This window comes from Hypanus sabinus, chromosome 5 (genome assembly GCF_030144855.1).
Source record: "Hypanus sabinus isolate sHypSab1 chromosome 5, sHypSab1.hap1, whole genome shotgun sequence".
Lineage (NCBI taxonomy): Eukaryota > Metazoa > Chordata > Chondrichthyes > Myliobatiformes > Dasyatidae > Hypanus > Hypanus sabinus.
The window spans coordinates 161,051,482-161,078,828 of NC_082710.1; the positions used below are offsets into that span (position 1 = coordinate 161,051,482).

At 42.6% G+C, this 27,347-nt stretch overlaps 1 protein-coding gene across 1 annotated transcript in view; it reads left to right on the plus strand.

Annotated features, from left to right (window-relative positions):
• LOC132394515 (uncharacterized) overlaps positions 1 to 27,347 on the plus strand; it is a 122,602-nt gene that overhangs the window by 36,333 nt on the left and 58,922 nt on the right. Inside the window, exons 7-10 of the mRNA XM_059970783.1 lie at positions 560 to 673; positions 13,332 to 13,433; positions 22,049 to 22,159; positions 25,147 to 25,260. Coding sequence (XP_059826766.1) covers positions 560 to 673; positions 13,332 to 13,433; positions 22,049 to 22,159; positions 25,147 to 25,260 — 441 coding nt within the window. The remainder of the gene's footprint in view (positions 1 to 559; positions 674 to 13,331; positions 13,434 to 22,048; positions 22,160 to 25,146; positions 25,261 to 27,347) is intronic.

The following is a 27,347-nucleotide window of genomic DNA, read 5'->3' on the forward strand; positions in this document are numbered from 1 at the left end:
TCTCCGATGGACTGTTACCACATCAGGAAATGAGGGAAATTAGGTTGCAATCATGTAGAATGCATCTGGTGAGGAATTACTACCAGTGAAGAATTGGCATTGAACCTCCAGTTACGAGCAGAGGATGCTATGGAAACTGGCCAGATTTGGAATGGATATTTCAGCAACTTTCCATGAAATTTATGTTGATGTTGGGAGAAAGAAGCTATTGACCTTAATGAACTCCTTAAGATCTGGCCATTGGAACCAGAAGGAGTAACCAGTGCAGAAATTGGCAGCAGGTGACATTGAAGAATGGGCTGAAGACCCATGTGGGAATTAGAGTGGGCACCGTGAATTATTCATTCTTGCCTGGCATTGTAGTTCAGAGTCTTGTTAATCTCAGGGTCTGTTGGTGCAGGACTGGGTCACAGGTTGGCACATTGGGTGGGAATTGTCATCTTCCCTTCAATAGAAAATCAGTGTAAGAGTTTGGTTGTTGCAACCACTGGAAGTTTTCATTGACATTTCTCTGGAGCTTTGTAACATGTTTGTTTATTTGATTTATTTTTAATTGCAGGCCTTTCCCCAATGGACTTTGTAGTGATTGGTGTGATGATCATTGGACAGCAGCTTTCTTCACTTTATATTAGAGCACTTCTGTATGTGACTAAGATAAGGGGATCACTGACAGGTATCTATCATTGTTTAACACACATGGGTATAAATTTGCAAGCATGTGAAATGTGGCATATTTTCAAAAAGAAAATAGTTTTATCAACACCCTGTGCCATCTCCTGTCCTATCCAGTCTACTACATTTGGGTGATGTCATCCCAGTTAGGAGCTGATATTTTGTAGTGACACAGAATGCCTGGAAATATTTGGGAATTGTCTCTGAACTGACTCCAGAGAGTTTTTAATAGAAAGGACCCTGAGAGGAGCTGACTCATTTCATTTGTGTTTCACATTGTGTTGAACTTCAATGTAACACAAAATCAGTTTGGTACTGAGGATGGAGGGAAAGCTTCCTCCCATGAACCAGACAATGGCAATGTTGGGAATGGGTAGGACACTTGTGTCTCACTTGGATACTTACAAGAACATTTTCATTCAACAGCAGCTTTCAACTCTGTGGCTTTTACCCCCAAGTTGTTTTTCAGCTTATAAAACATCAAAATATTGTTATTCCTTGCTCATGTTCTCATTGAGGAACTTCACAAATAAACTTTCAACACAGATTATAGTTCAAGATTAGCAGCAAAAACTCCAGCTCCTGGCATTAATATGATGAAAAGTACTGTGAAGCTTCAGAGGCAAATTGCACAATAATATGTCAGCAAGTCAGAGGGAACAATAATGATGCAGGTGACCCTGGACTGAACATAGAGTTCGGTTTGAAAGGAGGAACACAAGTGCAGAGTTTCAGACAGGGAAATTCAGAGTTTTGTCTTTGTGGTAAATCAAAGCACACACACCAGTGGTGGAATGATGAAGGTCAGGAGTTCACAGGAGGAGAGAGTTAGAGAAGTGCAGAAATCTCAAATGCATCTGGACTAAACTGTTGCAGAACTGGTTCAGGGAATGTGAGGTATAAAGATTTAATGGGTTCTGAGAGCACAGATGAGATTTTAATCATTAAGCATTATAACAGGGCACCTAAAACAAACATCTCCGAATCAGTGAAGATCAACATGGTTTTGTGAGAGGGATATCATGTTTGATCTATTTTTGCAGTGATAACACACTGTGGGTAAAGGTGGATCAACTGTGTTTAGATTTCCAATTTCCTATGGTGTAATATCAAAGGTTATTGTAGAAAATGTAAATTATGGTCACAAATGTTGGTTGACAAACAAAAAGAAGGCAGTCAGCATAAGTGGGTCATTTTTGGTTAGGAACATAGAAATATAGAAAACCCACAGCACAATACAGACCCTTCAGCCCACAAAGCTGTGCTGAACATGCCCTTACCTTAGAAATTACCTAGGTTTACCCATAGCCCTATATTTTTCTAAGCTCCATTTACCTATCCTGGAGTCTCTTAAAAGACCCTATCATTTCCACCTGCACCACCGCTGCCGGCAGCCTATTGCACACACTCATCACTCTCTGTGTAAAAAAAAACTTAACCCTGACATCTCCTCTGTATCTAATATCCCGTTGTCAAGATGTAAAAGTGGATGCCATTGTGTTTAGATCTGGGAATGCAGATTTTTATAATGTTCTGTAACGTTCTTGCTGAGGGAAATGAAATTACCAATGATATGGTGGTTAATTTTGGCACCACCATGAAGAGGAAAGTAAATTGTGATAAGGACATATGGAGTTTCCAAAGGGATAGAGTAATGAGAATGAGCAAATCATCTGACAAATGGAGTGTAAGGTGGCAGAATGTGGAATTGTTCATTTTGTCAGGCAAAACGAAGGAGTGTATTACTGAAATGGGGAGAGGCTGCAGATGCAGAGGGAGCTGGGTTCATTGGGTATCATTAGCAACTGGGACAAGGTCAGCTTCAGCAAGTAATCAGAGAAGGTATCAGAATGTCACATTTATTGTAGAGTGAACTGACTACACATGTATTAAAATTATCTTCAGTTAAATATGACACAAGTGCAAGTTTATTGTCATCTGACTATACATAATATAAGCAAATGAAACAAATATTCCTCCAGACCACGGTGCACCCACAAAACACAGATCACTCACAGCACGGAAAACAAATTATTACCACAAATACATTAATAAAACATAATTCAGAGTGCATGTAGTGTGCAGCATAGGTAAACAGTAAACAGCTTGCTGAGGGGGAGCAGTTTCAAGTTGCTGGGTGTCAACATCTCTGAGGATCTATCTTGAGCCCAATATCTTGATGCAATTACAAAGAAGGCACAATGGTGGCTATATTTCATAAGGAATTTGAGGACAACTGGTATGTCGGCAAAGACTAAGAACTTTCTACAAATGTACTGTGAAGAGCTTTCTAACTGGTTGCATCACCCTCTGGTACGAGGGGTCACTGTACAGGATCGAAAGAAGTTGCAGAAAGTTGTGAACTCAGTCAGGTCCATCATGGTCACCAGCCTCCCTGGTATCCAGGACATCTTCAAAAGACAATGCCGCAGAAAGGCGCCATCAATCATTAAGGCCCCACCCCCCATCATTCAGGATATGCCCTCTTCTCATTGATGAGATCAAGGAAGAGGTAGAGGAACCTTATTAACACACACTCAATGTTTCAGCTCTGACATAACAATTCTATTGGCCTTGTGTTCCCCTGATTTGGAATACCTAGCAATCAAATGTTGTCCCTTCTTTTTACCTCAGGAGTTCTCCTCTGTAACCCTAACCAACACAGCTTATAGACCAGCAGCAGCCAACTATAATCAAGCACTCATGACACTGCATGATGTCTCCTGCAAACTAGAAACAGCCCATCCCAAATCATTTCAAATGATAGAGATTTCAACGAGGCTTGTTTGAAGAAAACCCTGCTCAGTTACCACCAGCATACCACCTGTAGCACTAGCGGTCCCAACATACTAGACCACTGCTGCACTGAGATAAGGAATGCCTACTGTTCCTTGCCCAGACCATTATTTGATAATCATATCGCTTGGCTATACTTCTCCCATCTGCATACAGACAGCAGCTACAAAAGCAAAGCTACAGAGATTAGAACAGCAAAGAGATTGTCATGGGAGACTGAGGAGTGTTTATGCAATTGCTCTGAAGCAGTAGACTGTTCAAATGCCCATCTAGAGATCTGAATGAATACACCATGGTTATAATGGACTTTTCTGAATCAGCTGTAGACGAGTGTGTCCCCACAAAATCATTCAGCGTTTTCCCCAATCACAAGTTCTGGATGAACCATGAGATCCAAAATTTGCTGAAGGCCATATCAGAGGCATTCAAGTCTGGAAACCAAGAAAACAATACAAGGGACAGATGTGATCTCTGGAAAATCATTTCACAGGCTAAGTTGAAGGTCCAAACCAAACTTCATTCAACAATGGGATCACCAACAGCTAAAGGCCTGTGCTGATCAACTCAGATTGAGTTGATCAATTCAGACTGAGTGTTCACTCAGATTTTTAACCTCTTGCTTCGACAGTGGGTGGTATCCATCTACATCAAGCAGGCTTCAGTTATATTGGTGCTCAAGAAGAGTGTGGTGACCTGCTTCAATGATAATCGCCCAGTTGCTCTGAGGTACATTGACAGTGATGACATGTTTTGAGAGGTGGGTGATAAAAAGTATCAGATCCTGCCTGAGAGGTGACTTGGATCCTCTCCAATTTCCTTTAATGGAGTACCAGGTCCAGAGCAGAAGCCATCTCATTGGCCCCTCACTTAATCCTGGAACATCTGGACAGCAAAGATGCAAACTTCAGGATATTCGTTATTAACTACAGCTCAGAATTCAATACCATCATTCTCTCAAATTTAATCAATAAGCTACAAGACCTTGGCCTCACCCTGTGAAATTGGATCCTGAATTTCCTCACTTGTAAACCTCAGTCAGTTCGGATTGGCAACAACATCTCCTCCACGATCTCCATCAGCACAGGTGACCACAGGGCTGTGAGCTTAGACCCTGCTCTACTTGCTTTACACTTATGACTGTGGCTGAGCACAGTTCAAATGCCACATTCAGGTTTCTTGACAACACCACTGTCACAGGCCAAATCAAAGTGTTGATGAATCAGTATACAGGAGGGAGATTGAAAATCTGGCTGAGTGGTGTCACAACAACAACCTCTCACTCAGTGTCAGAAAGACCAGTGAACTGATGACAGCCTTCAGAAGAGGTAATCCATGTGTAGTGAGAGCATATTGATTGGCTGCATCAGAGCCTGATATGGAAATACCACTGTCTTTGAACAGAAAATCCGACACAAAGTAATAGATTAATCCCAGTACATCACGGGTAAAGCCCTCCCAACCATTGAGAGCATCTACATGAAACATACACTACCAGGATCAAGACCAGTTACTACCCCTCAACCAGCAGGCTCTTGAACAAAAGGGGGTAATTACACTCAACTTCATTGGCCCATCATTGAAATGTTCCCACAACCAATGATCTCACTTTCAAGGACTCTGTCTCATTATCTCATGCACTTGTTATTTATTTGCATTTGTGCAGTTGTTGGCTTCTGCACTCTGGTTGATCTTTCATTGATCCTGTTATAGTTACTATTCTAGAGATTTGCAGGGCAGCACACAAGGAAATGAATCTCAGGGTTGGATATGGTGATATTTATGTACTTTGATAATAAAATTCCCTTTGAACTTTGAACAATTGACACTCTGTCAAGACCCTCAGGATTTTCACGGGGAACAGTACAGCACAGGAACCGGCCCTGAGGCAGAGTGTCTGTGCTGAACATGATCCAAATTCCTCCATCCCCTGCAGATTCTTCTGTTTGAACACGATCCATATCCCTCCATCCCCTGCAGATTCCTCTGTCTGAACACGATCCATATCCCTCCATCCCCTGCAGATTCTTCTGTCTGAACACGATCCATATCCCTCCATCCCCTGCAGATTCTTCTGCCTGAACACGATCCATATCCCTCCATCCCCTGCAGATTCTTCTGTCTGAACACGATCCATATCCCTCCATCCCCTGCAGTTTCTTCTGTCTGAACACGATCCATATCCCTCCATCCCCTGCAGTTTCTTCTGCCTGAACACGATCCATATCCCTCCATCCCCTGCAGATTCTTCTGCCTGAACACGATCCATATCCCTCCATCCCCTGCAGATTCTTCTGCCTGAACACGATCCATATCCCTCCATCCCCTGCAGATTCTTCTGCTTGAACACGATCCATATCGCTCCATCCCCTGCAGATTTTTCTGTCTGAACACGATCCATATCCCTCCATCCCCTGCAGATTTTTCTGTCTGTCTGAATGCCTTTTAAATGGCTCCTCCATCTTTGGCAGCCCACTCCAGACACTTGGCACTCTGTAAAATAATTTGCCCTGCACATCTCCTTTAAACTTTTACCCATTGATCTTCAAGCTACAGACTCTGGTATTCGACATGTTCACCCCGGGAAGAAGACTGACTGTCTACCCTACCTATTCCTCTCATAACTTTATAAACTTCTGTCTGTTACCTCCCTCAGCCTCTGACACACCAGATAAAACAATCCGAATTTTCTCAACCTTTCTATAGTTTATACCCTCTAATCCAGGCAGCATCTTGGTAAAGCTTTTCTGCACCCTCTCCAAAGCCTCCACAGCCTTCCAACAACTGGGCAAACAAAACTGCACACAATATCTGTATGATGTCTGCAACTCTGCCAATATTCTTTTTTGTCATCAGAAAAGTTTCCATCTAAATTTCCACCCAAGTCACTTCTGCATTACAAACAACAGAGGTCCCAGCACAGATACCTACAAAACACCACGAGTCACAGACCCCACCCAGAATAACAACCATGCTGAAGAGAGTGGCCTCACTCTTCCCGTGGTCGACCCTGGTCCCCGATGCCAACTCAGACTGGTTGCAGATGCTCATCAATCTGTAATCTGACCAAATGTGGTTTCTCATGACCCATGTAAAGGTGCAGGGCCAGACAACAGACCTGGTGGGATGCAGAGGGATTGTCCAACCCAGCTAACACAGGTCTTAACAGACATCTTTACCATCTCTCTGAAACAGTTCACTGTCCCTGCAGGTTTCCAGGCAGCCACCATCATTTTAGTGTCCGAGAGGGACAATAATTGGCCGAATTGATTACCACTCAGTGGCACTGACCTCAACAATCATGAAGTGCTTTGAGCAGCTGGTAATGGATCGTATGAAATCCCACCTTCCAGCTACATTGGACCCTTCCCAGATCACCCACCGCTCAAACCACTCACGTCAGAGAGTTAACCATAAAACACACACCTTCTCCTTTTGCCTTCCCTGAGTCAGCAGTTCGGTCCATTCTGTGAATCGTGAATCCCTCTGGTCTGTCTGCTGCATCCGGCGTGTCTGGAGAAAGCCACGTTTCCATAAAGCATACAATTAAGCAGACTCTCAGCTGCCTCTGATGTCGCAGTCTTGCCCTCTGATCTGTGATTTTGTTCTCCAGTGACGGTACATTTGCCACAGGAAGCCGGGTAGAGGAGGCCTCATCCCCCTGTGTTTCAGCCTGGCTTGGATTCCCCTCTCCAGCCTCACTTTCAGACATGGCGATGAGCCTTAAAGGCCCCACACCTGACTGGTCCGGGACCTTTTAAGTGTTATTGATGTTGCTGCCTCAAACACAATATACAGGTTGAGTAAACCTTCTCTGAAATGCTCGGGGCCAGAAGGTTGGTCAGATTTTGGAATATATAATGAGACAGTTTAGGATCGCCATCATTTCCGACTCTGAATTTATGTGCTATCAGTAAGCAGACTATGTCTTAGACTTGTTCATCACAATCTGTACGTCACAGTAAAAATTATTACATAACACTAATATAATGAAAATATAATGTGTGCAGGGTAATAAAAGCAGCCCAGCAGCATCAGAGAATACCTGAATCAGCTGCTGAACAGCAAACAACAGCAGGATTTCAGTCTCCACATCCAGTGCCATGTTTTCATTAAAACGTTACAGTACACTTTTACAGTATATTTTTATTTTAATTTTTTTACGGTTTTATTTTTATTTAAAACAATCAGCATTGTTAACTTGTTTTGGTTTTAGATATTCATCAATGACGATCTTTGCAAACTTATCGCTGAATCTCTCTGCTCCTTCGTGATCAGAAGATGCTTTATCATTTGAGATAGTCAGCTTGGCTTTGTGCATGATAGTTCATGTGTAACTAATTTTTTAAGAGTTCTTTGAGGAAGTTACCCGGAGAACTGATGAAGGCAAGGTGGTGGATGTTGTCTACATGGACTTTAGTAAGGCATGTGGCATGGTCCCACATGGGAGGTTGGTTAGAAAGGTTCAGACACTTGCCTTTCAGGATGAGATAGTAAATTGATTAGACATTGGCTTTGTGGGAGAAGCCAGACAGTGGTTGCCTCTGACTGGAGGCCTGTGAATAGTGGAGTGTTGCAAGATCAACACTGGATCTGCTGTTTGTCATCAATATCTCTGATCTGGATGATAGTAGGTTAACGGGATCAGTAAGTATGCAGGTGACACCGATTGGGTTCATGGGAGGGTACTGGAATGCGGTAGAACAAAGGGATCTGGGAATACACGTTCATAATTCATTGAAAGTTGCAGCACAATTAAATAGGGTCGTGAAGAAAGCTTTTGGCATATTGACCTTCATAAATTAAAGTAATGAGTACAGGAGATGGAATGTTAATTTGAAGTTGTATAAGAATTTGTTAAGGTCTAATTTGGAGTATCAGTTTTGGTCACCTACCTACAGGAAAGATGTAAATAATTTTGAAAGAGTACTTTTCATTATATTAATGCCAGGAGCTGAAGGTTTTGCTACTATTCTTGAACTATAACTTGTGTTGAAAATTTACTTTCACAGGGATCGGTGCTGGGTCTGTTGTTGTTTGTCATCTATGTCAACAATCTGGATGATAATGTGGTTGACAGAATCATTAAATTTGTGGATGACACCAAGATTATGGGTATTGTGGACAGCGAGGAAGGCTATCATGGCTTGCAGTGGGATCTAGACCAACCGAGAAAATGGCAGATGGAATTTCATGCAGACATGTGTGAGATATTGCACTACGGGAGAACCGATCAGGGTAGGTCATAGGGCACTCAGGAGCATGGCAGACCAAAAGAATCTGAGAATACAGGTCCATAATACGTTGTAAGTGGCATCACAGTACGGCTGGGTCATAAAGATACCTTTTGGCACATTGGTCTTCTTAAATCAATGTATTCGGTACAGGAGTGGGATGTTATGTTGAAGTTGTATAAAAATTGGTGAGGCCTAATTTGGAATATTGTGTGCAACTGTCAACAGGAAAGATATAAATAAGTTTGAAAATGCAGAGAAAACTTGCAAGGATATTGGAGGACCTGTGTTAGAAGGAAAGGTTGAATAAGTTCGGACTATTCCTTGAAGCATAGAAGTTTGTGGGGAGATTTGATAGAGATGAAACACTCTGGTTTCCTCAGCTGCATAAGTCTGGGGAAGACAGTCCCCGGCCCTGCCAAATGTGTGAGATTGAGGTGTGAGCCCATCCCCCCCCCCCAACCCCTTGTTTGTGTGGATGCTGTGTCATTTGCTACGCCATGAAATAACAGACAGTACACTGCATACAATTAAAGGAATTATATTTATGAATTTTAACTGAAGGGTTAGTAAAGAATAACAAAAAGAAAAGGGCCCATTCTAATTAAACAGTCAAATGTGCACAAGTTGGAGCTCATCTTGTACTTCTCTGTCACTCACATGCTGGGCTCTCTGTCAGTGTGAATGCATACACTACCTTCCGAACGTCGCTCGGAATCCATCTTGAACAAACAGATCTCCCACCGGATCGTGTGCTCTGACAGGTTCTCCCCAGCGTCTTCTCTCTTCAAGTTCTCTCGAACAAAAGCCCAAGACCCACCTTATTGTTTCTGACCAAGAAAAACCTCCTGCTAATTGGAAGGCACACATTCCACATCATCCCTTATCTTCAACAATGACCCAAACAGGCTGAAAGCAGAACAGCAGCTCTTACAGAGCAGCTAAATGGAATACCTACAACATACCATTAAAGATGTGAACCAGAGCATTACAGAGGAATACAAAATTATGAAGGGTATAGATAGGGTGAATGTAAGTAGATTTTTTCCACTGAGGCTGGGTGGATCTACAATTAGAGGTCATGGGTTAAGTTTCAAAGATTAATATTTCAAAGTGCATTTATTACCAAAGAATGCATAAATTATACAACATTGAGATTTGTTTGCTTACAGGCAATCAGAAAGCAAGGAAGTCGAAAGAACCCAATTGAAAAAAATGAGATCCCAGTGTCACAGTGAAAGAGAAGAAGAAACACCAAAACAAATCATATAAACAAGAGAAGTGAGCAACAACAACAGCATTCCAAACCAAATTGTGTCTTTAGATCCAAATCCCTGGAACAGGCCGGAGTAGGCCCAAAATCCTCGGTATTTACTTCATTATTTTAGCAGCGTAAACAGCTGCAAAGTTTACAGACACAAAGCACAGCAACCAGGGGCAGTCTCACAGCATTAGCATCATGGAGAGAGAAACCCCCAGACTATCTGAGCTGGTGTTTAAATTCAAAGTACATTTTATTATCAAATTATGTATACATTATACAACCTTGAGATTTGTCCCTATCAGGCAGCCATTAAACAAAGGAACACAAGCACTAACCCCAGATATCTGAAAAAAATCTAACACCCAATGTGCAAAGAATAAAAAAAACACATGTCCACAAGAAAGTAAAAGAATAAATTAACCCACCAAAAAGGCCATCATATGTCCGAACCTTGGTTGTTGAAGTTGTCGGAACGTCTCACCCAGTACCTGGGCCCCGCCGCCAGTGAATCACTGTGGGCCTAGATTCAGAACCGGATTTCACTGCCGAAGGAGCCGTTCTCGACCTCTCCAATTTGCTCAGCACTTAGAGTGATCCATCCTCATACCCGGGTTGGTTGGATGGATATTGGACTCCTCTGTCCTGTCTTCTCCCCTCTGTATCATTCACTGTATCCAGCACAGCTTCAACCCCAAGTGCATTGATCTTGCAGCACACCAGCAGGGCACATCCTGTGAATTCTTTTGCCTTCACTCGCTTCGTCATTTGCTTGTGGTGGTAGTAAATTGTTATTAATAATGGTTTTAATCAAATTCCTTTGCTTTCGATCTAGCAGTAAGCTGTCACATTCATTCAGTAATGCCATCTTAAACTGGAAGGGTGAAAGTTGGAAAGTGTAAGGTGAAAGTTTAAGAGGAAATTTGTTCATTCAGAGGGTTGTCAGAGTCTGCAATGATATGCCAGCACAAGGTGTGCATGCAAGCTTGATTTCAATGTTTAAGGGAAGTTTGGATAGATACACGGATGTTAGGGGTATGAGGGCACTGGTCTGATGTACGTTAATGGGAGTAGGCAGTTTAAATGGTTTGGCATAGACTAGTTGGGACAACGGGCCTGTTTCTGTGCTGCACTTTTCTATGACTCTATAAGTCTTGCAACATCCTCATGAGTCTCTTGTGCACTCTTGTGCTGATGGCATCTCTCCTGTAGGAGGGTGACCAAAACAGGACTGTAACTACTGTAACAGGATTAGGAACACAAACATTCAAACATCAAATTTCCCACAGATTTAGGAGATGCCAACAAGGATTAGTAACTAGGAAAGGTAGGCTGCTGATGGAGAAACTCAATTACAGTGACAGTGGGGATCTTGAAGTTGGGTCTGGGGGGTTGGTAATGGTTAGTGGTTGGTCTACGAGAGGGGTAATGTTAGAGGTTTAATAGGTGGAAGGTCAGTCCTGTCAAATTTGTTAACATTCAGTGCTGGAAGGGAAATTAGTAATGAATGGAAGGTATGCTTCATGGGTAATTTTAATGTGGAGAGGGCGTGGGATAAAATCTAGACTGAGATAAAATTTCATGATGGGGCAACAAGGACAAAGAGAAAGGTGAGAAGCTGATGAATATTCTGACCCACAAGTTTCCATGGAGACGGGAGACTGATGACACTGGGATCAGGAACAGAAAATAAGTTGCTGGAGAAACTTGGTGGGACAGCATCATCTGTGAAGGTAAAGGGGTCGCACACACAAAATGATCCTGCTGAAGGGTTTTGACCTGAAACATTGACTCTGCTTTGTTCTGCCTGGCCTGCCGAGTTCCTCCAGCATTTTGTGTGTATTCCTCCGATTTCCAGAATCTGCAGATTTTCTCATGTCTGAGATAAAAGGGTTGTGAACATTTCAGGTTGAGACCTGATGCAGCTTGTTTTATTTTTACACAAGCATTCACTGTTTGGTTCATATCGTTGGAAAACATCAAGGTGATGACCTGGAAGGTAACTTTGGATTCTAGTTCATCTTCAAACAGTTCAGTGGGCAAGAGCTGAATGTTTTGATGATTGGTTTAACCTGTTAATCAGGCAGAATGTTCAGGCCTGTTAATCTTGAGTGTATAGTGATGGAAGTTGTGCTAAAGGGCAGAGTCTCAGGTGAATGAGTTATAGTTATAATGGGGAAAGGGGATTTGGTGATATGAAGAGGGTTTGATTAAAGACCTCAGTAATTCCTGCAATGTGGACAATGTGGAAACACGAGGGGGCATTTCTTTACTCAGAGAGTGATAGCTGTGTGGAATGAGCTTCCTGTAGAAGTACTGGAGGCCAGTTCAGTTGTGTCATTTAAGGTAAAATTGGATAGGTATATGGACAGGAAAGGAGTGGAGGGTTATGGGTGGAGTGCGGGTAGGTGGAACTAGGTGAGATTAAGAGTTCGGAATGGACTAGGAGGGCCGAGATGGCCTGTTTCCGTGCTGTGATTGTGATGTGGTTATATGGTTATAAGGTTGGGAATTTGAAAGTGCGTTTGTGAGTTATTTGAGAATAAAAATCTTTTTCACTAATGTGGAGGTCTGAAGAGGGTGGGAACTTTGATAGCTGCAAAATAAGAAACCAGCTCTCCACCTCTATCACAATTAGAGCAATTGGAAGTAAACAAAACCACTACAAGAGAGGTGTCCTTGGATCGTGTGCACTGCTCACCACTGGATGTCCTGGACAACCTCTCTCCTTATCTGTATGAAATATCCCAGCATTTGGACAGTTCAGCCTGTACCCTCGAGCTGTTTAGTTTCAATGTTGGAATAAGCCACTGCCTGATGCTGTGAGCAGCTGTTCCAGTCCTCGGCATCAGAACAGGATTCACAGTCAAACAGAGGAACCTCAGTGTTACAGCTGGGGTTGGTTTTTGTTAACACTGGCAACTTGATGTCAGTCTCAGCCCTTGAGATCATGAGGGAATATAGCAGAGAATATTGACAGTGGCTGTTGCCTTATCTGCTGGACATGTCCAGAGAGAAGCTGCAGTCTATCTGTTTCCACATGCACAGTCACTGGCTGAGGGTTTATCTAAGTTATCGAATGTAAAACAAATCCTGGTAGCAGCCACAAACTGTGTTTTGTGTCTCTCTGAGCTCCCCATTTGCTGCAGTGGTGAGTGAACTCCTGAACCTCCTTCAATCCAAAGCTCTGACATCTGATCCATTTCAGAGTTGTTTGGGTTGCTTGATGTTTAGGACATGCAATATCATCACCAATTGAAACAACCTGAGTCAAGCTCTGTTACCGGGACATTTGTTCATTGATGCATGTGTTAAATCGTTCATATTGTGTGGTTATCTAATGCTGTACATTTCTTTTTATTTTTGAAAAGTTTCTCACACATTCAGAATTTGGTTGAAGTTCAAAGCCATCTGTGATATCGTCCGCTTCAATTGTTTCATCATTGCCTGGATCATCAGCACTGCGATTTTAGGTATGTGGTCAAATAAACTTGTATGAAAATAATGAACTCAGTTCTCTACAGGGTGGTTGGAATGCATTGAGTATCTCAGTCAGTACATTGTAAGACGCTTTATCAGGACCACCAGCACCTGCAGTCCTCAGCCCCACAACTGGGTGCAGGGAAACCTGCTGGAGGTTTAGACAGTAATGGCCAAACATCAACAGTTCAGAAACATAGCACAGGTCAGTTGAACACATGCAGGTCAGACCGGGAGTCCCGGATGGTAATTTGCCTCCCTGATGCCAGGGTTCGGGACGTTTCTGATCGCGTCCAAGATATCCTGAAGTGGGAGGGTGAAGAGCCAGAGGTCGTGGTACATGTAGGTACCAATGACATAGGAAGGAAAGGGGAAGAGGTCCTGAAACGAGAGTATAGAGAGTTAGGAAGGCAGTTAAGAAGAAGGACTGCAAAGGTAGTAATCTCGGGATTACTGCCTGTGCCACGCGACAGTGAGAGTAGGAATAGAATTAGGTGGAGGATGAATGCGTGGCTGTGGGATTGGAGCAGGGGGCAGGGATTCAAGTTTCTGGATCATTGGGACCTCTTCTGGGGCAGGAGTGACCTGTTCAAGAAGGACGGGTTACACTTGAATCGTGGGGGGACCAATATCCTAGCGGGGAGGTTTGCTAGGGCTACAGGGCGGACTTTAAACTAGTAAGATGGGGGGGCAGGAGACAATTTGAGGAGACTATGGGAGAGGAGGTTAGTTCACCAGTGGAGCAAGTAAATAGACAGTGTGTGAGTAAATAGACAGTGTGTGTGAAATAGGCAGGTGATGGAGAAGGGATGCGCTCAGCCCGAAGATGTAGGGGAGAAGAAAGAAAAGGATAATAAATTTGAATGCATTGTTAGGGATGGAAAGAGAGGAGGAGATGGAGAGTATCTTAAATGTATCTATTTTAATGCTAGGAACATTGTGAGAAAGGTGGATGAGCTTAAAGCGTGGATTGATACCTGGAATTATGATGTTGTAGCTATTAGTGAAACATGGTTGCAGGAAGGGTGTGATTGGCAACTAAATATTCCTGGATTTAGTTGCTTCAGGTGTGATAGAGTAGGAGGGGCCAGAGGAGGAGGTGTTGCATTGCTTGTCCGAGAAAATCTTATGGCGGTGCTTTGGAAGGATAGATTAGAGAGCTCCTCTAGGGAGGCCATTTGGGTGGAATTGAAGAATGGGAAAGGTGCAGTAACACTGATAGGAGTGTATTATAGGCCACCTAATGGGGCGCGTGAGTTGGAAGAGCAAATGTGTAAGGAGATAGCAGATATTTGTAGTAAACACAAGGTGGTGATTGTGGGAAATTTTAATTTTCCACACGTAGACTGGGAAGCTCATTCTGTAAAAGGGCTGGATGGTTTAGAGTTTGTGAAATGTGTGCAGGAGAGTTTTTTGCAACAATACATAGAAGTACCGACTAGAGATGGGGCAGCGTTGGATCTCCTGTTAGGGAATGCGATAGGTCAGCTGACAGATGTATGTGTTGGGGAGCACTTCGGGTCCAGTGATCACAATAGCATTAGCTTCAATATAATTATGGAGAAGGACAGGACTGGACCTAGAGTTGAGATTTTTGATTGGAGAAAGGCTAACTTTGAGGGGATGCGAAGGGATTTAGAGAGAGTGGATTGGGTCAAGTTGTTTTATGGGAAGGATGTAATAGAGAAATGGAGGTCATTTAAGGGTGAAATTATGAGGGTACAGAATCTTTATGTTCCTGTTAGGGTGAAAGGAAAGGTTAAAGGTTTGAGAGCACCATGATTTTCAAGGGATATTAGAAATTTGGTTCAGAAAAAGAGGGATGTCTACAATAGATATAGGCAGCATGGAGTAAAGGAATTGCTCGAGGAATATAAAGAATGTAAAAGGAATCTTAAGAAAGAGATAAGAAAAGCGAAAAGAAGATACGAGGTTGGTTTGGCAAATAAGGTGAAAGTAAATCCGAAAGGTTTCTACAGTTATATTAAAAGCAAGAGGATAGTGAGGGATAAAATTGGCCCCTTAGAGAATCAGAGTGGTCAGCTATGTGTGGAACCGAAGGAGATGGGAGAGATTTTGAATGATTTCTTCTCTTCGGTATTCACTAAGGAGAAGGATATTGAATTGTCTAAGGTGTGGGAAACAAGTAAGGAAGTTATGGAACCTATGACAATTAAAGAGGTGGAGGTACTGGCGCTTTTAAGAAATTTAAAAGTGGATAAATCTCCGGGTCCTGACAGGATATTCCCCAGGACCTTGAGGGAAGTTTGTGTAGAAATAGCAGGAGCTCTGACGGAGATCTTTCATATGTCATTAGAAATGGGGATTGTGCTGGAGGATTGGCGTATTGCTCATGTGGTTCCATTGTTTAAAAAGGGTTCTAGAAGGAAGCCTAGCAATTATAGACCTGTCAGTTTGACATCAGTGGTGGGTAAATTAATGGAAAGTATTCTTAGAGATAGTATTTATAATTATCTGGATAGACGGGATCTGATTAGAAGTAGCCAGCATGGATTTGTGCGTGGAAGGTCATGTTTGACAAACCTTATTGAATTTTTTGAAGAAGTTACGAGGAATGTTGACGAGGGTAAGGCAGTGGATGTAGTCTATATGGACTTCAGCAAAGCCTATGACAAAGTTCCACATGGAAGGTTAGTTAAGAAGGTTCAGTCGTTAGGTATTAATGCTGGAGTAATAAAATGGATTCAACAGTGGCTAGATGGGAGATGCCAGAGAGTAGTGGTGGATAATTGTTTATCGGGATGGAGGCCGGTGACTAGCGGGGTGCCTCAGGGATCTGTTTTGGGCCCAATGTTGTTTGAAATATACATAAATGATCTGGATGATGGGGTGGTAAATTGGATTAGTAAGTATGCCGATGATACTAAGGTAGGAGGTGTTGTGGATAATGAGGTGGATTTTCAAAGCTTGCAGGGAGATTTATGCCAGTTAGAAGAATGGGCTGAACGTTGGCAGATGGAGTTTAATGCTGAGAAGTGTGAGGTTCTACATTTTGGCAGGAATAATCCAAATAGAACATACAGAGTAAATGGTAGGGCATTGAGGAATGCAGAGGAACAGAGAGGTCTAGGAATAACTGTGCATAGTTCCCTGAAAGTGGAGTCTCATGCAGATAGGGTGGTGAAGAGGGCTTTTGGAACGCTGGCCTTTATAAATCAAAGCATTGAGTACAGAAGTTGGGATGTAATGCTAAAGTTGTACAAGGCATTGGTAAGGCCAAATTTGGAATATTGTGTGCAGTTCTGGTCACCGAATTATAGGAAAGATATCATCAATTAGAGAGAGTGCAGAGACGATTTACTAGGATGTTACCTGGGTTTCAGCAATTAAGTTACAGAGAAAGGTTGAACAAGTTAGGTCTCTATTCATTGGAGCGTAGAAGGTTGAGGGGGGATTTGATCGAGGTATTTAAAATTTTGAGAGGGATAGATAGAGTTGACGTGAACAGGCTGTTTCCATTGAGAGTAGGGGAGATTCAAACTAGAGGACATGATTTGAGAGTTAGGGGGCAGAAGTTTAAGGGAAACATGAGGGGGTATTTCTTTACTCAAAGAGTGATAGCTGTGTGGAATGAGCTTCCTGTAGAAGTAGTAGAGGCCAGTTCAGTTGTGTCATTTAAGGTAAAATTGGATAGGTATATGGACAGGAAAGGAGTGGAGTGTTATGGGCTGAGTGCGGGTAGGTGGAACTAGGTGAGATTAAGGGTTCGGCACGGACTAGGAGGGCCAAGATGGCCTGTTTCCGTGCTGTGATTGTGATTGTTATATGGTTATATGGTTATAAGTCACTGGAGGGCACATAGGTAAACCGGACGGAGTGATGGAACTTCTGAAAAACATTTCATAAAATCCCTGATATATCATATCATAGCAATCCCTGATATCATAAAATCCCAAGGAAGGGAAGTTATGGCAACAATTTGTGGATGCTGGAATTTGCAGGAGGTGACCAATTGCATTCACAGGGTCTGTGTGGAGGCTGCAACTTTTATAGAAACTGGAGCTTGTGCCTTGGAGATTAGACAGCTAAGGAGAGATATGATTGGAGCTTTGAAGATATTAGTGCTGAGTGATCTCCTGATCTCAAAATGTCCTTATACATTGGCATGTCCAAACTGTTCTCACTATGCTCCATGTCCTTCTCCCTGGTGAGTACGATGCAAAGTACTCATCCACATTCTCTGACTCCAAGCACAAATACACTCCTTTAATCTTGAGTGGTCCTACACACTCCCTACTTTTCCTCTTGTGTCTGAAGTATGTATTAAGTGCGTTAGATTTCTCTTTACTCCTACTTGCTAATGACATTTCATGACCTCATTTAGCCGACCTTATGCTCTGCTGAGTTCTCTCCTGCAACTTCCATCTTCAAGGGCCCCATTTGATCTCTGTTTCCTAAATTGGACCTTTCCAGACTGGAAATTTGTTGCTTATTTTGCACATTAGGTGTTTGATGGTGTTTTGTTTCTAATAGGTTCCAATGGGTTTCTTTGCTTTGTGGCTGTCTGTTAGGAGACAATCTCAAAGTTCTATGTAGTATACATACTTAGATAACAAATGTATTTTGAACATTGATTTTTTGAAATCTTAGAATTAGCTTATTTTCTTTTTGACTGAATTCAAAACCCTCTGTCATCCAGGGTTCCATTACCCTGCCATCCTTGTTCTTTCTTCTGACCTGAACGTGCCAGTCCTGAGCTCTGATCATTTGGTCCTTAAACAACTCCCACGTCAGTTGTGGACTTGTCCAATAACAGCTACTCACAATTAACTTCCCCTAGCTCCTCTCTGAAAATGTCACGCTTTGCCTTCACCCAAGTTGATACTTTCCCACAAGATCCAGACATAATTATTTACAACTTAAAATGTTAGTAGTTGTGATCACGAATGCCAAATGGTCTCCTATTAAAAAAACAGTCACATGTCCAGACTCATTTCCCATAACAAGGGTCAGTATGGTCCCTCCTCTACTGGGTAAATTGTGTACTGATTCAAGAAACATTCCTGAATGTACTGAAGAAATTCTGCCCCACTTAAACCTCCTGCAGGAAGGAAATTTAGTCAATAATAAGGAAGTTAAAGTCACTCACTATAACAACCCTGTTGCTTTCACATCTTTTTATAATCTGTCTCAGTATTTGTTCTTCTGTCTCTTGGTGGCGTACATAAAGGTGATACCAGTGAGACACAGCAATGAAGCAAACAGAACTACTAACTATCTATTAATTTCCCCAAGCTCCTCTCCAATGATGTCATAATTTGACTTCACTCAAGTTCATACATTTCCACAAGGTTCAGTGGATAAGCCCTCCAATGTTTCCTCTCTGAGTGCAGCTGTGACCCTCTCCCTGAGTATCAATGCAAACCCTCCACTACTTTTGCATCCCTTTCTATTTCATCTCAAACATCAAAACTCAGGACTGTTCAGCTACCAGTCCTGTCCCTCTTACAATCAAGTCCTGTAATGGACACAACACCATAATTCCATGTACTGATCCAGGCTTTAAGTTCTTCAGCTGTACACATAAGAGAAACTTCAGTCCATCAAACCCTCTGTGTTCACATTCCTGGCCATGTCTGTCCCTTTGTATAGATTTGCTCATCATAGGATCTACCTTCCCCTCAAACCCTCCACTTAATGCCCTGCTATACTGTTTCCTCTCAACCTTTCACGCTCTAATTTAAACCAAATTCTGTTTCAGACTGGTATTTCGTTTGACTATTGGGAATTGCTTTTCCGGAAGGAAATGCGTGTTATTATTTGTTAATTTAGTTGTGATAATGTTACTTTCTGTGTTGTGTGTGAGTTATACGTACTGTGTTGTGCCGCTTGCTCTGGAGGAACATTGTTTCGTTTGGTGGTTTACATGTACATGGTCGAATGACAAGAAACGAACTTGGAAAAACTGCTTGCTGAGGAAATTGGACCTGGTGCTGTGAGCACTGGTCACCCTTGTATTTGGACAGGATTTCCATGTTGGGGGTATATCATTCCCTATCATTCCCTATATGAGACCCTCCTATAGGGTTCCTACATGGTAATTGTATCACACTGGGCGGTCCCAGAACCAGTGGGTTTTACCATCACTGTTCCTGCAGCTGTTAATTACTGACCTTCATCTTCAAGGCTCCCAAACACACTGACAGCAACTGTAGATTCTTATGGTGGTGATTTCTGTTTCCTCTTCCCTCCAACCTCCCAGACTCCTCATTGACTCTGCTGATGCCTTCTCTTTCAGTTTGACTATTTGAGTGAGTGGGATGCAGATTTCCCAGATATGTGTCTGGATCCTGGTGGATCTGGGTCTGACCCCCACAAAACCCCATTAAGTTTGGATGTAGAGTTGGGACATGATTCCACTGAAGAGCTTGAGGGGGTGAATTGTCAACTCCAGTTCCAGTGCTCTGAGTGTCTTCAGTAAAAGCTGAATAAGCTGAGAAAGCTCAGCAGGTCAGGCAGCATCTGGGGAGAAAGCGAGTAAATGTTTTAAATTGATGAGCTTTAATCAGACTGGGAAAATTTAAAATGTGAAAATCACTTCAGTGCTGAGAAATTTTAAAGGAGCAGAGCAAAGGAAAGTGTGTGATAGTTGAGAGATCAAGGGAACATTTGGAAGTTGGTCTCAGCCTGGCTGGTAATTATGGCCCCAGTAACACAGTGATCTCTGTGAGTCTCAATGTCCATCACTTAATAACAGTGTTACAGTGGCTCATGTACATTGACATCACAATGACGTCACAGTGTCAGCTGATGTATGAGGCAGAAGTTTATTGTTTCTGGGGTCACATTCTCAAGTCCCAACCCAGCATCATCATGGGAATAGGAGGGGTTTCAGTGAGAGGCTCACCATCACCCTGTGAGGGCAGACAGATGAGGAATAACTGTGTCTTTAGTGCTGAGCAACTCTGAAAGCTCATTCTCAGAGACCTCCATCTTTGGATAAGACCATAAGATATAGGAGCAGAATTAGGCCATTTGGCCCATCAAGGCTGCATCATTATTTCATCATGGTTAATCCAATTTTCCTCACAGCCCCAGTCCTCTTCCCTCTTCCCATATCCCTTCATGCCCTGACCAATCAAGAATCTATTAACCTCTGCCTTTAATATGCATAAAGACTCCACAGCTGCTTGTGGCAAAGAATTGCACAAATTCACCACCCTCTGGCTAAAAATATTGTTCCTCATCTCTGTTCTAAAAGGACACCCTTCAATTCTGAGGCTGTGTCATCTGGTTTTCGACTCTCCCACCACAGGAAACATCCTCTCCACATCCACTCCATCAAGGCCTTTCACCATTTAATAGATTTTAATGGGGTCATCCCTCATTCTTCTGAAATTTAGTGAATATAGGCTTTGAGGGAGGGTTGGGTGGTGGGAGCAGCAGTACCAATAGAGTACAGCACTGTAGTACTGAGGGAGCACTGCACAGTGAGAAGGGCAATACCAATAGAGTACAACACTGTAGTACTGAGGGAGCACTGCACAGTGAGAAGGCCAATACCAATAGAGTACCGCACTGTAGTACTGAGGGAGCACTGCACAGTGAGAGCGGCTGTACCGTTAGAGTGCACTGAAGTACTAAGGGAGTGGCAGTACCAATAGTGTTGTACTGTAGCACTGCGGGAGCACTGAACAGTGAGAAGGCCAATACCAATAGAGTACCGCACTGTAGTACTGAGGGAGCACTGTACAGTGGGAGCAGCTGTACTAATAGAGTACATTAAAGTATAATTCCCATACTAGGCAGTGATGCAGCCAGTCAACTTCTAACCACTATAGACATCAATGCATCTGAGGTTGAGAGGGAGACCAACTTTAAGTTCCTCGGCACAAACATCACTGAGGATCTCACATGGTCTGCACATACTGGCTGTGTTTTTAGAAAGGTGCAACAGTGCCTCTATCACCTCAGACCGTTGAAGAAGTTTGGTATGGGCCCCCAAATTCTAAGAACCTTCTACAGGGGCACAATTGAGAACATCCTGTACATCCCTCAATTGTAGGACTCTGCAGAGAGTGCTGTGGACAGCCCAGTGCATCTGTAGATGTGAACTTCCCACTATTCAGGACATTTACAAAGACAGGTGTGTAAAAAGGGCCCAAAGGATCATTGGGAACCCAAGTCACCCCAACCACAAACTGTTCCAGCTGCTACCATCTGGAAAATGGTACCACAGCATAAAAGCCAGGTCCAGCAGGCTCCAGGACAGCTTCTTCCACCAGGTCATCAAACTGCTTAACTCATGCTGACACAACTGTTATATTCTATATTCTATATAATATTTATTATAAATTACCATAATTGCACATTAAACATTTCAATGGAGATATAACAACGATTTTTACTCCTCATGAAGGATGTAAGTAATAAAGTCAATTCAATTCAATTATCCCACATTGCAGGCCATGCAGAGTCAGTTGGTTCAGTCACATAGACAGAGTTAGCAAGTCTGGGAAGAGATTGGTATATTTCCTACCCTGTGGAGATAAGTTTAATAGTTTAGTTGTTTGTAACAATAGGTAGCAGATACTGTTATTTCTCTGGTGAATTGGTACATATTTACTGATTTGAATTTATTTTTTAGTTACAGGCCTTTCCACCACGGGAATTGTCAGTATTGTCCTGTTATTCGTACTGCCAATTGTGTTCATTTTACTTCTGATGTGTCAGTCCATAAAAAAGGATTTGGATAAAGGTATGGGCCATTGTGTTTTTACACTTGTGTATCAACTCCGGTAATATCTACAATTAAATTTAGACTAATCTTTATAAAAACAATGGAAAAGAAAAAAAAGAATAATCCTCACCCCCACTGATCCCCTTTGGATTCCTGTGACCTGTGGGATGAAATTGTCTGACATCGTTCCCAGTTATGAAATTCTGATTTACAGTGTCACCACACTGGAATGATTCTGGAGTCGCCTCTGATCTGACTCCAGAGGGTCTTTAGAAAAAGTAGTCTGGAGAGGAACGTGTCTCAGCTCACTGGTGTTTGATCATGGTGTTGTCAAATTTCAGCATCATATCAGGTTGGTGTAAAGAATCCTGATGATGGGGAGGTGAGTGAGTGAGTTTTTGGGGCCTTTCTCATCCCTGATACAGTTGGGTGTGGGAACACCTCTCTTGCTAGGAAATTTGCATCAATTTTGTTTTCAACAGCATCTTCTAATCAATTAATGCAAGGGAACACCACCTTCTCCCTCTTCCTCCTCAAGTTATAAACCATTCAAAGTTACAAATATGGACATTCCTTCCTCATGGCCTAATTGTTGCCACTCCTGGCTAAGTTCACTTTGAGAATAACTTACCCACACAGACTATAGTAATGCAAAAACAGTACCAGTATCTACTGGTGTTTGTAGTGTAAATGTTCTCTGCTGATTCACTGACAAATTACCAAATGAAGTCTGTCACCGAGAGACAGGAATCAGGAAAAGGGCCGATGACCCCAGGTTTGGTCGGGGAGTTGTGTATTAAAGAAGAGTTTAATGGATCAGGGAGGGATAGAGAGCTTTATTGGGGGTAAATTCAAGATAAGGAACAAGACAGATCAAAGCACAAAGTGATGACGATCAGGTTGTCTCAGGTCGACGGGAGGAAAGGGATGCAGAAATACAGAAACTTGTAGACTGAGAGAGACGGGGAGTGAAATGTAAAGTCAGAGGGGTCTGAAAGAACAGATCAGCATTTTAATATTGAGCCATTGTCTGAGGGAGAACCATGTGGGACAATGAACTGGGTACATTACCATCACCAGGGAAGAGGTACTGAGAACATTGTCAGAGCTTCCATCTGCGGAGTCCCAGGTCAAGATGGACTTCATCCTGGGGTCTAAAAGAACAAACTACAGATACAATTTATGAATCAGTATTAATTTTCTCAAGTTCTCTTGATTGGGAGAAAGTTCCATTAGATTTGATATCCATTTGACACTCCCCAGCTCTCTTCCCTAATTGGTCGAAATCCACCTGCATGCCACGATAACCTACTTCACTATAAACAACACCTAATTTTATGTTATTCACAAATTTAATGATCAAGACTTGTGCATTTGTATACAATCACTGTTAAAAATAACAAATAACAAAGATCTCAACACTGATATCTGCATCACACCACTCGTCACCAGCTTCTATAATGGAAAACAATTTTCAACCACTGCCCTCTGCTTTCTTCCTCTGAACTAATTTTGAATCCCCCTGGAAGCCCCTGGATTCATGTCAGGATCATGTCAAAATAGGTAACGTTCATTGTCCTATCTACCCTTTTGGTTATCTCTTCAAAAAAATACTCTGAATGATTCATCAACCGTGAAATCCTGCACATAAAGCTATGATGTCTCCTCCTAATCAGATTCTGTCTAATGAAATCCTGGTGGATCCTGTCCCTCAGAATTCCTTCCAGTAACTTCCCCACCACTGATGTCATGCTGACTGGGCTGTAGTTCCCGGGCTTGTCCTTGCTGCCCCTCTTAAACAACAGACCAACGCCCAGCATCACCATGAGAACAGCAGAGTGGGAGTGGGAGTGGGAGGCTCACCATCCCCCTGTCAGGGTAAATGGACAGGGAATATCTGTGGCTTTACCAGCATCACCCACATTCTCAGAACCAGTGTGGAGGAAGTGTTGTACGTTGAGAGATCTCCACTTTTGGATGAGACATTAAGCCAGAGTCCCATCTGCCTTCTTCGGGAAGATGTAAATGATCCTTTAGTGTTATTTCCAAAAGAGCAAAGGATTTCTCCCTTGTATTGGAAAAGGAAATATTTCTGTCAACCAGTGTCATAAATCCAGCTTGTCTAGACTCCTTTACATGACTGTTTGTTCAGTCTTACTCAGTGCAAACTCTGAGTCTCATTCCCTCAACAGTGACTGCACTTAAAGTATTTCACTGTCTGGACCAGAGACTGGTAAAAGATGCTGAGAGATTACAGGTTCTGTTTCTCACGTGGAGAAGGTCACTCTGACCCCGCTCACAGGAGTTGGCTGAGTTTTTCAGTTCCTGTGTGACATCATTGAAATGATATGAAGAATGTAAAGAGCTGTCAGACACACTCCTGTTCCTGGCATGATGCAATATCAGACCCTGACATCTGAAATAAAGTCGCTGGTGACAATAAGTCTGATGTGCAGGTGTCAGTCAGCTGTCTGGGCATCAACCTGCCCTTCACAAGGAGACTTTCTCTCCTCGAATGGGTTAATGTCTGATCCCAGTTATCATTCGTAAATGAGACAGAGGCTGATGTGATTGAGGTTGAGAGTTTCAGTGATTTTCCAGTGAAATTGTGGGGAGAACTCCATAACCAATTGTAGCAGATGTTGGTAGAATCAAATCCTGGATCATGTGGGTGCTGGTCAGTGTAGTGAACTCCTAAAGGAGTGGCCATTGCAACACCAGTAGGAGTAGCTGATGCAGAATATTGGCAAGTTTGGACAACTAATCAGGATTGAGGATTGTCTGTTCTAGGTTGGAACAACAGTTAAGTGTCTTGATCTCCCATCTTCGAGGATATGCAGTTAATTGACTTAGAGTCAATAAGACCGGGCAGAGATTAGTACTTGCCCAACCCTGCAGGATGAAAGTGGAACAGTTTGGTTGTTTGCAACATTGGGCAGCTGTTACGGTCATTTCTCTGGTGAATTGTTACATGTTTTCTTATTCAAATTTATTTTCACTTGCAGGTTATTCCATCAAGTTCACTTTAATTGATGCTTTGCAGTTCGTTGGCCTGATGCTGCCATTGGTGAATGTTCTGCTTCTGTTTTACTTGATCTACAAGAAGATTTTTGATAAAGGTAACTGACTTTGTGTAATTTACCTTTGTGTATAAGCTCCAGTCATCTCTCTGAGTAATTTGCAACTAATTTTAACAAAGACATTAATTGAATGAAAATCACCCCCCCTTCCTCAACAGAACCCCACCCCCCGACACACTGTGACCTGTGGGATGAAACAGCATCATTTTTCACCCAGTTGTGAAATGGTGGTCACGGTGATACCATCTCTTACCTGACTCCAGAGGGATCTTTAGAAGACGTCGGGTTGAGAGGAAGCTATCTCAGCTGTCTGGTGTTTGACACGTGGTGTTGTTCAACTTCAAAATGAAATCAGCTGAGGAATGAGGGACAGAATCCCCTTTATCCCAGTGATGGTGAGGTGTTTGCATGACAGGTATCCCTCTGATCCTCGATAGAATTCAGTGTTGGGAGGCCCCTCACCGACCTTTACTGGATATTTACAATAGCTTTGTTTTCAACAGCATCTTCCATTTAGTCAGCACAAGGGAATACATTCCCCCTCTTCCTCTCCAAGTTGTAAACTATCCAGGGTTCAAAATATTGACAGTCCTTCCTCATGGCTGAATTCAAGCAAGTCCTGGCTAAGTTCACTTTGAGATCTACTTCACCATACAGACTAAAGTTGTCCCAGAATAGAATTAATGTTTGTACAGTAAACACCCCCGGCTGTTTCACAGCCAAATGACCAAATGAAGTCTGTCACCAAGCTAAGGAAAGCAAGATGAGGGCAGATGACCCCAGGCTCGGTCAGACAGTGGGGTGTCAAAGAAAAGCTTGAAGGATTAAGGAAAGGTGGTGAGCTTTAGCGAGATAAATTCAGAGATAAATAATAATTTGCTGACAGCACAAAGATCAAGCTTGCTGAGAAGGAGAGGATTAGAACAGAAATATAAAGGTTTATAGACTGCAGAGAGGAAGGGGAAGCGAGTTGGAGAGTCAAAGAGGATTCTGAAAGTATTGATGAGCATTAAGCTGTAATCTGAGTGAGAACCAGTGTCGGGCAACAAATCTGAGAAAATGACAATCACCAGGGAAGAAATACTGAGTCAGTTGTTGGAGCTGACATATGGCAAGTTGGATATCCAGATGGACTTCATCCTGGGGTCTAAAAGAGGCAGCTAATGACATACTTGATGCAGCAATTTAAATGTTCTCCCTATTCTGAAACGTTTCCATTAAATTGGACATTAGCAAACATGAATGCTTTCTACAAATGTAACAGCCTGGGAATGGTTTCACTGCTAACGTAATGGTCTTTGTATAGAAGCAGTGTTTGGGTTATGGTTAGAGATAACGGGTGCTATGGAATGTGAGCAGCCCAATGAAGGGAGTGTGTTTCTGTGACACCGGGGTGATCTTGGTCTTTTGTTTGGTGGGAGATGGAGTGAGAAGATGCCAGAAAGGGGAGGTCACAGATGCCAGAAAAGAGTGGACTTGAAGTAGGACTGGAAATCGCCAAAGCCTAGAGAAATCGATGGAGGATCAGCAAAATGGAAACCGTGAGCTCCAACTTGTGCACATTAGACTGTTTCATTAAAATGGGCCCTTTTCTTTTAGTTTTTCTTTACTAACCCTTTAGTCAAATTAAGAATAATAAAGCTAAATAGTTGAATTGCGTATGGTAAGCTGTCTGTTAATTCATGGTACGGATTTGTAACAGGGTATCAAATCACACAGCATCCACACAAACAGGAGGTTTGCACCTTACTTTCACATGTTTGGTGGGGGCAGAGATTGTCTTCCCTAGACCTAAGCAGCGACAGAACCTGAGTGTTACAATTGTGGGGGTATCGTCCGGGATTGATTTCATTAGATGCTATGTGATTGCCCTGAGGACTGAACCAGTGGGTTGTTTGTTTAAGTCTGTTCTTAACTATTGTCGGGTAAAGTGATTATGGTATGTGGGTAAGGATTCTGCCAGGGTTGAGTGGTGGTGTACATCCACAGAGGTTTGGTAACAAATGCGTGCGTATTGAGTGGGGTAGATATTTGGTCTCCTGATGAATTGATAATTTGACTCTTAAGTACTGTTAATGCTGTAGAGAAAGTTACGATTGTGGGACGGAGATTTGATAAAATGGCAG